The sequence below is a fragment of the Aegilops tauschii genome, chromosome 2 (assembly GCF_002575655.3).
Source record: "Aegilops tauschii subsp. strangulata cultivar AL8/78 chromosome 2, Aet v6.0, whole genome shotgun sequence".
Classification (NCBI taxonomy): Eukaryota; Viridiplantae; Streptophyta; class Magnoliopsida; order Poales; family Poaceae; genus Aegilops; species Aegilops tauschii.
The window spans coordinates 19,226,808-19,238,632 of record NC_053036.3 but is presented as its reverse complement, the minus strand read 5'-3'; the positions used below and the strand labels follow the sequence as shown (position 1 = coordinate 19,238,632).

Sequence of the window (11,825 nt, the reverse complement as noted above, 5' to 3'; positions counted from 1 at the left end):
GAAGAAAAAAGTCGAGCATGTTGACAAGATATATGTTAGTTTTTTTTTGACAATTTTTTCAGAAAGAACCAACTATGTTTCAGAAAAGGTTTGAGATTTAAATTTGATCTACAAAAAGACAAAAACATAACAAAATCCATCAACAGTATTGCGTATTACTCCCTCCGTCCGAAAATACTTGTCATCAAAATGGATAGAAAAAGGATGTATCTAGAACTAAAATACATCTAGACACATCCCTTTTTGTTCATTTTGATGACAAGTATTTCCGGACGGAGGGAGTAGTATTTTTCTTTTTGTGACACTATTCCTAGTGCTTAGTTTTTTTTCTTCTCCATGTGTAGTTTGATTTTTTTTCCGAAAACGCTAACATACGCAAAAGTTTACATACACTTTATGAACGGGCACAAAGACATCCTACCCTACGAGCACATTCGAGAGACTGAGCAGACACATCTTGAGAATGTAGAAGTCGCCACGGACGCCTCGTAGTTGACAGGCATACGATACCGCTGGCAGAAAGAACCTGAAATAAATTCAGGAAAATATGACCGCTCGTATGCGAAGTTTATGACTTGAACCTGAGTGAACATGTTGTGCTTGAAATACATGGAATTAGAAAAAAGTATTGGTGGGTACTGACTAGCGGTTGTGCTTGTAGCGATAGAATCCGTCTTTTTGGGCCCCTAGGAAGGATGAGAGGGTGTAATCGTCGAACCACGTCTGCATAGGCAGATGCAGATCCTCGGTGAAGGGGAAACGACAAGACGGCGGCTCGAGCGGTGGAGAGCGATCTGCTAGTGAGCTAGTCTAGTCTTTCTTGCTCGTCCTTTTCCGACAGTCACTCCCCTGCTCCTCCTCGTCACGGCCCCCAACCCGCCGCCGGCGACAGGGGATCGATCTTGCCGCCGTACGCCGGAGACCTTCCCGCCCCGGTCAGCGCAGTTCCCTCCATCGGTCTCCTCCAGCGGTTTCGCCTCCGGCGCCCGTCGCACGCACGCGCCACCTCGCGGCGCCGGCGAGCTTCCCGCCGACTACAGGTACGGAGTAGCTGCATACATGTTTCTGCTCCTGGTCATCTGATCCTCGCGCTCGTGCTGTGTGGCCTCGGCAGTCCCGTGCTCCGATTGCCACTCAACTACGGCCTACTAGCTCCTAGTTCAGACTTCAGAGCAAGACAATTCCTTCTACGCTCTAGTACTAATGCTCTGTTTTTTGCTTGTGCACAAGCTATGTTCAGAATTACTAGTTGCTTACTGTGGTGGTTAAAATACTCATGTCAGTCTTGGGTTGTGCCTAAGTCTGAACATATTGGTCTGTGGAAGCCTATGCTCTTGTAATTTGTCATTGATGATGTATTTAGTTTCTAAACCAGTGATCATTAGCAGTTTATGCCACTATGTTTTAATGAAAATGTGGATCGTTTCAGAAGACAAGTCTGCTACAGCCAGGCCCTATGTCTACGGAATGGGAGGGAGTAGAAGCCAAGAAGCCTCTCATGGCGGCCCGGAACAACAGGGCTTCTTCGATTTGGGTGGTGGTCGCTAGCACCGCCGTCGCCGTTGCTGGATCCTTCGTGTTCGGCATCTCGGTATGTAACTCGACTTGTTCAACGGCCAACCGTGTCACTATTTTGCATTCTCGAGTAGAGTGTAATGTGTGACAGTGCTTCCATTTAACTAGGTAGACACTGTCCTACTGTTGTTCTAGCACAAATATTTTCAGGTGGAGAACTTAATTGTGATCCCCTGTTTTGCAGGTGGGCTACTCATCACCATCTCAGGAGGGCATCATGCAGGATCTTCATCTTTCCTTAGCTGAGGTACTCATTTATACCATAACATTTTTGTTTGTTCATCTTGGTGGTTGTGACCTGCTGAGTCAACTTGACACGTGATCACTGTAAAGCATCTGCTCTTTTAACCACCATGCAGTATTCTGTCTTTGGCTCGATATTAACCATAGGAGCAATGCTGGGCGCTATTGTCAGTGGTACCATAGCAGATCGAGTTGGTCGAAGATGTGTAAGTTTCAATCCCATTTCCATCCTGCTAATTAAGCCATCTAACGAGCGTGTACTTGCCAAAACAAATCATTTATAGCCTCTCAAGTCTCAACTAGCTGACTTCATCCTCATGTGCAGGCAATGGCAATATCAGATGTGTTCTGCATTCTTGGATACCTCCTCATAGTCTTTTCTAAGGTCGCCTCCCTCAGTTCTCTATGTATCTCTACTTCAGTGTGCATTTACCGAAAAAGGGTTTCCCCCCGCTTTTTCAGTGTGCATTTCAGTACCTACTGTAACTTTGAAGGGAATAACACTCCTTAGTTCATCCTGTAATTTGTTTCCTTCTTTTCTGTATATTCTTCTGTAGAACTCTGTGTGGCTTGACCTTGGGAGGCTCTCAATTGGATGTGGAATCGGCCTTCTTTCATATGTGGTGATTATAGCAAACAATTCTATCTTGGTACTTTTTCCAACAAATTTGGTCTGAAAGTTGTGTTACCTGAACAGGTCCCAGTATATATATCAGAGATAACACCCAAGAATCTTAGAGGACGGTTCGCAGCTGTAAACCAGGTTTGTACTCAACCATGGAGATTTCATTACTGGTTGTGTTTGTACACAATTTTATCCTAAGAAGGCAAGTGCATCCATTTCTGCAGCTTATGATATGTTGTGGGGCATCACTCGCGTATGCTCTGGGGACATGTATCACCTGGCGTACCTTGGCAATCGTAGGTACATTAATTTGTTTGGATTTACTTATCTACCATTCATAGAACAATGAGCATACATTTTAAAATGTGTTTGTTGTATGAGGATCCGTCATTGCACCAATTTTAACTGGTATTTGTTGCAATCTAACATATTGGCCTCGAAATGCATGCACTTGTATTTCTTTAGGAAATGGCATGCACTTGTATAAATATAAATGAAGTGCATATTGATATGGTTAGCTATTGCTCTTGTAGGAGTGACGCCATGTTTACTGCAGCTGGTTGGCCTTCTTGTGATTCCCGAATCTCCTAGGTGGCTGGTAAGTAAGATTTCCTTGTAGTGCTGATACTTGATGAATCTCTTTCTTCCGTCCATTTCCGTTCTCTACATATGAATTACTTGATTAGCCTAGTCAATAGTAGAAAGGTAGAAACACTTCTACATATGTAAATGTATTGAGGCGCCCTCCCGATGCTTGATTCTTTGTGCGAAGAGTAGCTGTACAGTTCTTTTGTTTTCTCCCCTGTTTGCTCTGTTTTTTTGGGTTAGCTCTGTTTTCTGGTTGTAGGCTTAGTGTTTTCAGTTTTTTGCCTATGGTTTAGATTTCTTTCGCTGTTTTGCCTGTAAGACCCCTGCCATCTCATCTTGGTGTCTTCTTCTAATACAGAACACACACATTTTTATGTGTTTGAGAAAACAAAATATATTAGTACTATGTGGCATTGACAAACTTAACATTCCATCAAGTTTATATGCAGGGGAGCAGGTGTTGGGTTAACAACAATAAATATTCAGTTTGAGTCTTTCAGACCTAAGTTTAATTTGTGCAGACAAATTGAAAAAAGTGTGAAATCATCTTCTCATATTATCATTTCTGCTCTAAGACCTGTATTCATTAGATGGAGCCTACAGTTTTGCCCCTCTTTAATAGAAAACCCATGCATTTCAGGCTAAGATCGGACACTCAGGTGCACTTGAGGAAGCGTTACAGAAGCTAAGGGGAAAAGAAACTGACATCTCCGAAGAGGCAGCCGATATCAAAGTATAAACTATTCAGTACTTGAGAGTAAAATAGAACACCAACTTAGTCATGCATTGCTAAAATGTCTACCTAATTATATATTGTCAGGATTTCACTGAAAAGCTTCAGCATCTGCCACAGTCAAAGATGTTGGACCTATTTCAGAAGGATTATATTCATGCTGTCACCGTAAGTATTTTAGTTATGCATTTATGGCTACAAAGGAGATGCTTATGCATAATTTTCTAAGATATCAAGTTTCTTCCAGGTCGGAGTTGGGCTAATGGTCCTTCAACAATTTGGTGGAGTGAATGCAATCTGCTTCTACGCCAGTGAGATATTTGTTTCGGCTGGTAATGAGTTTTAGCAACCTGTTCCCTTAACTTTCTCATCCTTGCTGCTTTTAGTTACTAGGCATATTTTTTACCATGTGTTACTTTTGGGCACTACTACTAACTATCCATGACATGAATCAGGTTTCTCGTCAGGGAACACAGGAATGCTCGCTATGGTTGCGGTTCAGGTATCTTAATTAATCATGGCTCTTATGCAGCTTTTTTGCTTCTCTGTTCTCACTGATTTATGGTGTCCTTGTAGATTCCGATGACGGCACTTGGGGTGCTTCTGTTGGACAAGGCTGGAAGGAGGCCACTTCTGATGGTAAAAAAAGATACACGGGTTTTTGATAGTTGAAAAATGATACAGTTAGTAATGAATTCCAAGGCTGTTTGTTTCATGCTGCAATGCCCCAGGTCTCTGCAGCTGGGACATGCCTGGGTTGCCTACTAGTTGGCCTGTCATTCTTGTCCAAGGTTTGAATTTTCTGAAACTGATATCATCCTCGTAAGAAGGCGACACATGTGCTATTATATAATTTACCCTTTTTTGAACAGGAACATCATTGGGCGAAGGACCTCAACGTCGCGTTGGCATTGACAGGGATTCTGGTATGTACCGCATCTTAGTTTTAACTTCTTTTTGAGCAATGCTGCCAGATGTCTACTCATTGTAAACATCGCTGTTGCTTTGGAAACCAGATCTTCAGTGGATCTTTCTCACTGGGCATGGGAGGAATTCCATGGGTTATAATGTCAGAGGTGCCTTTTCTGCCGTTAACAAACCATTAAAAGAATTATTACTGTGCCCCAATGTATACTCACGGTATGAATGAATTTGACCACAATCCATCCCTGGACATGCAGATCTTCCCCATACACATGAAAGGGTCAGCAGGAAGCCTGGTGACCTTGGTGAGCTGGCTCGGCTCGTGGATCGTCTCGTATGCCTTCAACTTCCTCCTGCTGTGGAGCTCCTACGGTAAATACGTTTGTAGCATAGAAAATGGACCTTCTGATCAAAAGTATAGTTCCGGTTGACCAGAAGCTTTGCTGATGTTTTTGTTTTGTTTTGCCTGTACACCATCGACGGATTAATTTCAGGTACATTTTTCATGTTCGCGAGCATTTGCGGTCTGACTGTTGTATTTGTGGAGCGGCTGGTACCAGAGACTAAAGGAAGGACCCTGGAAGAGATTCAAGCGTCCATGAACTCGTCATTGGCGCCAGTTTCTTCTGGAATTAACCGAGCTGCGTAAATTAGTTACTCCCTCTATTCCATAATTATTGTCGTGGTTTTAGTTCAAATTTGAATTATGGTTCTAATTCAAATTTGAACTAAAACCACGACAATAATTATGCAACGGTGGGAGTACATGGCTTGGTTTCCCTTTTTGTGTTATGTTTCAGTATGTATCTGGGATATTGTGACTAGTGTGCTCTACAAATATATGGCGTCGTTACTTCTCAGACGACTGACAAATAACCTACAAAGAACATAGATTTTTTGCGGGGTGGTTTGATCTCTACTTGTATCCCAATAAATTAGCCGAGCGAGCTTGATAACGCTAGACTAAATGCCTAGCATGGATCTTGTAAACTGTGCAATAGTTAATCAAGATACAGAGGCCGCGGTATTATTGCTATTTCTCTTTCCGGAGAAAATAAGCTTTGGTTACTTTTGTCAAGCCATGCTTGCGCCTACTTCAGATCTCTCGAACTTACCATCTTTTGGCGATAATTTTTTGTTCTTGTAACATACTTGGGCTTACTGCATTGTTATGTTAGGAACATTGATTTTCTTTGTAACCGAGCTTTGTGTCTTCGTGAGCTAGAGCTTCTTACTGAGCCTGGGCTGAGCCCACTAGAACTCGGTCAAGCTTAATTAGTTTGTTGACAGCCTGACCTTGTCGCTACCATGTTGCGTCGGTTCGACCATTCCTTGTCGGAATAGGGAAAGCGAGTCATTGTGGCATCTTCTACCCGGCGAGGTATCTAACTTGATGAGAAAATAGACCAAATCTTACATTCATAGTTTACCACGTGGTATACCCAAAGTAAAACACATAGAACATACTCACACATCATTGCACGCTTCACCCTATCCAACATCATGATATACAACACACAGACACATCAGAGTGGCTCATTGGAAATCCAACGCCTAAGCATTGCGAGGCATCTCTCAGGTTGGTACGACGGTGCAGTGTGTCCACCACCCTGTAAGCGTGATAATTGGTCAATGAGAACTGTCCAAATTAAATTGTGACCCATGATAAGCATGAATCTCATCAAGAGACATGTACATTCCATATTTCCAAGAGAGTCTCCTAAGTGAAGGCAGAGATAGATATCTTGTTACCTTTACGGTGGCGAACGTCATGTTATTTGTATATGCTATTGTGAATCTGCATATTTGTTATATTTCACATTGTAAGTGGAATTATCCAATGCAGTTTACATACGTGAACAATATAGGAATCAACATGAAGAATCCAATTAATCAAGCGGTATTTAAATATAAATTCTCACCCAGCGGATTGTCCGTCGAGATGCCAAGCCCTCCATTCATCCATAATGGGGAAGTTGAGAGATCTTACCCAAGACTGTGTACCCAAAAATGGTACAACAGCATCATGGTCTCCACTGTAGAAGAAAGAGAGGTGAGCAGTTGGAAAACTATACTCCCTCCATTTCAAAATATAGTTTGTATTTTCGAAATTCAGGCTTTATAAAACTTGACAGAGTTTAGAGAGAGAGATATATACACATCCACAATACCAAATAGATATCATTAGAAACGTTGCAAAACATACTTTTATATTATATTTGGTAGTATAATGTTGATATTTTGTCTATAAAATTGGTCAACCTTTACAAGATTTGTCTTTAAAAAAAATCCATATGCACAATATTTTGGAGTGGAGATAGTATTCAACTCAATAGTTTCTGATTTACGACTGACCATCTTTTGTCCCGCTGTTGCACATTCAAATATAGTTAAAATACAGCCCTACAACCACATGATAATTGTTGTAAGCTATCTAAATTTGTTTTTATGTAATAGTAATTACCTATATACCAAGGCACGATAACCTTTTGACGTAATATTACGATGGTACTTTATACTGCTCTCAATGTCATGGGTGAAAGGTAGGTCTTTTTCATGGCACCTCACCCATTCGCCCATGCTCCCCTAAGTTGTTGGCGCATAGTGATACAAAAGTAGAGTGTTAAACATCAGGTGCCAATAGCAAGAGTTAAATATCTTCTCGAGCAGAGATAGTAATCTAACCGCCTTTATTCCAAGGTTTTCCCGTGTGATGTTGTTGTTAGCCCAAACATATGCCAGGTAGGTAATATAGCCCTGTAGATGGGAGAAAAATAGGAAGTTGGTTGGGAAATAACTTTTGATGACTCACAACATCTTAGTAAGTGGAATAACTAATCTGCATAGCTGCGTTGGCTTTTGTCAGCACTGTAATGCCTGGTATATGTATGAAATATTGTGTAGTGATGTTGTATATGCGTGTGAGATTCTGGTAGTGCAGCGGGCCTGCTTCTACTGCAATTTTGGGTGTATGGCTGGTTGAAATTAAGCACTTTGCCCTTCCTGCCCAAACATCCGACACAGAAATTTATACCTTGTGGGATCTAATATATAACAAACGAGCTAATTTAGTTCTTGCTCATCAAGGATATGGACCTATGTTCTGAGATGTTTGGTGGTTATAGGGTCATTGCAGTCGGACTTTTCTCCCATTGGGTGGTAAAAAAAATTGTAAGGGGTGAGATTTTCCATCCAATGATAGTTCATTGTGTAGCTTAGAACCAACCAGCAAAGTAAGGCAAAGCTTTATTGCACTCATCCAATATCACGGCATAAAAACAAGTCAGCCGCATGCACAAACAATCTATCGACCTGCCCGAGTATGAGTTTGATTGTGTGCACATATTAATATGGTATCCGTACTAATAACGTGGTAACATATACTCTTGTGGGTACAAAATTTACAGACAATCAATTCGTTTAAAAACCATGTACAGTAAATCATGGGTATTTTCACATTTTGTTAGACCTATATCTGCTCAGACTTTTTGCATTATTAGTAGTCATTTGCAATATATATTTTTCCCTTGTTCCCAACGTTTTAAAAAATGCACCTTCAAATTTATTTTAGCATACTAATTGTTATTCGTCGTGATATCACTTATTCAGTAAAGGAGTTAATAAAGATGGACTTACATGGCAATCCACTTGAGGCTGAGGTGGTGGATGTTTCAGTGCTCCAGTTTCTTGTTGGAGGATCCTGCCATATGTAGTCTCATCGTTTGGTGTGGGAGACAGATAATTGCACTTTTTATACAAAATTTGGGAGTCATAAATTTCTTCAAGCAACTGCAGGGAAACATAAAAAAGAATCATGCATATATTCAATCTATTGTGATATTGTGATAGAAAAAGAATTGTAGAAACTCATCAATCTATGTTTATAATATATACATGATTACGAATTTGGCAGCCAACAACGTGCACATGGACAGCTTTGATAGATTAGGATGGAAGTCGTATGTAAGCAAAATAGTTATGATAGATTAGGACAGTGATAGATTAGGATGGAAATCTTATGTAATCAAACATGCTAATGATAGATTAGGATGGTGACATATGAGGATGAAAGTCGTATGTAATCAAACATAGTTATGATAGATTAGGACAGTGACATATTAGGATGGAAGTCGTATGTAGACATATAGTCTTTAAATGGAGCCTTTTTGATAGGCCAACGAAGATACTAGATCAAGATATATTAGACGTAAAAATTCTTTGAAAATGAGGAATTGAGAAGGAGATACGATGGAAGGTTCATCTTCTTAGTATGTAGAAAAATATACAAATAAAATGTGTATTGCTATAGGTTTCCAAATTTACTTGAGCAATCAAATTGATCAGCACCGTTAATTGTATGTTGAGTGACTTGTATGCTTACCGCCTTGAACCTGTCCATAGCTTGAGCGCAGATAACATTCTTGGGGTTGTCATAAGGTTCCCCATGGCAGTGCTCCATTATTGTCTTATATCAGATCGATTGATCACATGCAAGCACATGGAAACTGAATTAACTAACTAATTAACCTCATACGGGGAATAATCTAAGCTTTATATTAGTAGTTAACTGCAGGTCAGCGCATATGTGATTGAGCAAGAGTTGGGAGCTTGTGTAACTAATCACCTCATACAACTGATCGGAAATGACTCCTACTCCATGAAGATATGGCACTCTAGAATCCATATCAATGGCCTCACCAGTAATCGGGTTGCCTACCAGATAGCCCTGAGAATATATGTTTTTGTCATAACATATAAGCTAGCTGTGGCCAGACTAATTTTGATTTTCGCATTTAACATCAGTACAATAATTGTGATATATGTGTATACATAGTGTGTGAATGAATTTTAGAGTACTTACCTTGAGATTAATTGTCGGCTTCAGTCCCGCTTCAATATCTAAAAACAGACAAATATATTGCTTAGGTGTGATGGATAGACGTACTATATCCACCTGTCCAAAGTAAACACCTTGAACTTTCTTTCAAGTGAATGTAAGAAAAAAAACCGAGTTATAGATGCTAGTAATAATGCAGCACCTTCTGAGATCTTCTGCGCGACGTTTGGTACGATCTTTCCGGCGTACGAGTCTCCCCCGACATAGAAATGATTTGAGAGGAAATCTGGATGCTCGGTGAACCACTTATCCAAAGATGAAGAAATGCTTTTTATCAGAAAATTATGTTGACGATGATGACAAAATTAGTATATACTACCTCCGTCCGGAAATACTTATCCGATGAATGGATGTATCCAGATATATTTTAGTTCTATATACATCCATTTGTATTGATTTCTACGACAAGTATTCCTGAACGAAGGGAGTACTCTGCATCGCAAATCAATGTATAGCAAGCAGCTTCAGTTGAATTATTGCTACGTATTACCTTGGTGAGGAACGTTTTGAGCTGCAGCGAAGAGGAGACCTCTCCGACGCCGTACCCTCTGGGGTCCCGGGAGAAGGAGAAGCCGGCGCCGACGGGCGAGTCAACGAAGAGGACGCTCGCGGCCTTGATCCAGGAGTAGGGGTGGTAGTGCAGCCGCGGCACGGTCCCGGACGCGCCGTCGTAGGGCTCGATCACGAACCTCAGCGGGCCCATCTCGAAGAGCACAGCGCTGAGCACGCTGCAGCGGTCACCGCCGGTGAGCCAGAGGATGACCGGGTCGCGCCGCGGGTCGCCCTCCGACTCGATGAAGTAGTAGAAGAGCTCCGAGCCGTGCTCCTCGTCCACCGTCACGTATCTGCCGACGATCGATAAGAAATGGGAGTACGTTAGCTATGCAGCTGGCTGCAGGTAAATTGGTGCAGTTTCAATGGACCCAAGAGTTGGTGCAGTGGTACGGTGGTACGGTGGTACCCGGTCTCAAGGCGGAACGGAAGGGCGCCGTCGAAGCCCGGCAGGCTGGTGACCAGCGTCGGGGCCGCCTCGCCGGAGACGATGATGAAGCTGAGGAGGAGGAGGAGCCGGGACAGCAGTTGCGCCTCCATGGTTTGTCCGGTTACCCGTTGAATTTCTGCCGGGCTGCCGTGCTCGACCGGACGTAACTGATAAAGAAGTGAGACGGCGTGCTGTCATGTCATGTGCCTATAGTTTACTGTCTCCTACCTGCCGCAGGTGTATACAATGGGACTTGCTATTTGACTATTTGTAGGTCGCCTGAAAAAAAGGTTTGGACTCGGTCTTTTTTTCCGCCGTTGGATTTAGCGGTTGGTGTCTGCCTTATGGGATGAGTCCTGGAAAAAAAACGCCCCCTCCCTCCCTCGTCACGGGGAGGAACCCTAAACCGCAGGCGCCAGAGGGCATGGCTGGGCGAAACCTGGCCGGCAGCCGTGGGGCCTTCTCGTCTCCCACTCGTGGATTTGGCACGAGCCGGGGGCTGCTTAGCCGGGATGCGGCGGTAGCTCAGGGTGCAGAGGCGTGATAGGTGCCGGTGCGACGGGATGGCGGTGGTGGGGCGGGCTGCAGGCTGTGATAGCCACATATGCTCACCAACAAAGTGATGGGGACTGGGGGTGGCTTGGGCCGCAGGCGTCCGCCTCTGTCGTGGTGGTGTCGACCGGTAGAGGTGGCAGCATGGTGGTGGTGGTGCATGTCCTAGTGCCAGTTGGGTTCGGTCCAGCGGATTTATGTGACATTGAACAGGCGGTTTGGGCTCTCCACCACATGAGTGTTGACTTTGATGCTGCGACCGGATGGCGCCCCACAATTGATGGTGGTGGAGGTTGACTCGTCATGGGGGCCGGAGGAGGCGTTAACTTGCACAGATGAGGCTTCCCCCTGGTTCAAGATCTGGAATGGCCATATATGATGGGGAGTTGGTCGATGCCCCCCCCCCCCTCGATGGTGCTTGATGGCAATTGGCCGGCGGCAGGCCTAGTCGCTAATACAGGGGGAGGTGCGGCCCCCTGTGCAGGGCTGGATTCCCCTGTGCGTTCCTCGGTGCATCTAGGTCGGCCATTTGGTTCACCGGCTTTGGCCTCTCTTCGCTCTTCCATCGTGGAGTCTCATGGGTCGATGGGAGTTGCTTGCTTCCCTTCCAGTGGGCAGCGTCGGTGCACTTTGTCGTCGGTGTGAGGTTCAACACAGGATGTCGGGCGGCGGCCCCGGATGGTAGGCTACCGGGGAGTCTTTTCAG

General features: G+C 43.5%; 2 protein-coding genes across 3 annotated transcripts; one reads left to right on the top strand and one right to left on the bottom strand.

Moving 5' to 3' along the window:
* The first annotated feature begins 697 nt into the window (after nt 1-697).
* LOC109759569 (sugar transporter ERD6-like 5) lies at nt 698-5,724 on the top strand. 2 transcript variants are annotated; one of them, XM_045232490.2, is made up of 19 exons: nt 698-1,040; nt 1,430-1,591; nt 1,760-1,822; nt 1,935-2,024; nt 2,144-2,203; nt 2,376-2,441; nt 2,516-2,581; nt 2,668-2,743; nt 2,977-3,041; nt 3,672-3,764; nt 3,852-3,932; nt 4,012-4,096; nt 4,220-4,266; nt 4,341-4,403; nt 4,496-4,555; nt 4,637-4,690; nt 4,781-4,840; nt 4,946-5,060; nt 5,183-5,724. In XM_045232490.2, the coding sequence occupies exons 2-19, from the start codon at nt 1,457-1,459 to the stop codon at nt 5,335-5,337; spliced, it is 1,434 nt and encodes a 477-aa protein (XP_045088425.1). In that variant the 5' UTR covers nt 698-1,040; nt 1,430-1,456; the 3' UTR covers nt 5,338-5,724. The 2 variants fall into 2 exon arrangements, with proteins under 2 accessions (XP_045088425.1, XP_073363833.1); XM_073507732.1 differs by having other exon boundaries at nt 782-1,040; nt 1,433-1,591.
* Nucleotides 5,725-6,055: 331 nt separating this feature from the next.
* On the bottom strand, nt 6,056-10,765 carry LOC109759570 (serine carboxypeptidase-like 11). Its single transcript, XM_020318393.4, has 12 exons — nt 10,547-10,765; nt 10,076-10,430; nt 9,728-9,830; nt 9,550-9,587; nt 9,313-9,414; nt 9,070-9,153; nt 8,325-8,477; nt 7,374-7,445; nt 7,153-7,274; nt 6,611-6,724; nt 6,441-6,486; nt 6,056-6,298 (listed from the first exon to the last, which is right to left on the bottom strand). Exons 1-12 carry the CDS (start codon nt 10,675-10,677, stop codon nt 6,215-6,217), a joined length of 1,404 nt encoding a protein of 467 aa, XP_020173982.1. The 5' UTR covers nt 10,678-10,765; the 3' UTR covers nt 6,056-6,214.
* Between the last annotated feature and the right edge of the window lie 1,060 nt (nt 10,766-11,825).

Bases quoted from the DNA above. Each gene is read 5' to 3' on its own strand.
- LOC109759569 (XM_045232490.2), top strand. From the start codon at position 1,457: ATGTCTACGGAATGGGAGGGAGTAGAAGCCAAGAAGCCTCTCATGGCG. The intron at 2,582-2,667 runs GTTTGTACTCAA...CCATTTCTGCAG, and splicing joins GGTTCGCAGCTGTAAACCAG to CTTATGATATGTTGTGGGGC. The intron at 3,765-3,851 runs GTATAAACTATT...ATATATTGTCAG, and splicing joins AAGAGGCAGCCGATATCAAA to GATTTCACTGAAAAGCTTCA.
- LOC109759570 (XM_020318393.4), bottom strand. From the start codon at position 10,677: ATGGAGGCGCAACTGCTGTCCCGGCTCCTCCTCCTCCTCAGCTTCATC. The intron at 10,431-10,546 runs GTACCACCGTAC...GATCGTCGGCAG, and splicing joins CCGTTCCGCCTTGAGACCGG to ATACGTGACGGTGGACGAGG. The intron at 7,446-8,324 runs GTAAGTCCATCT...TCCCATCTACAG, and splicing joins AGCCTCAAGTGGATTGCCAT to GGCTATATTACCTACCTGGC.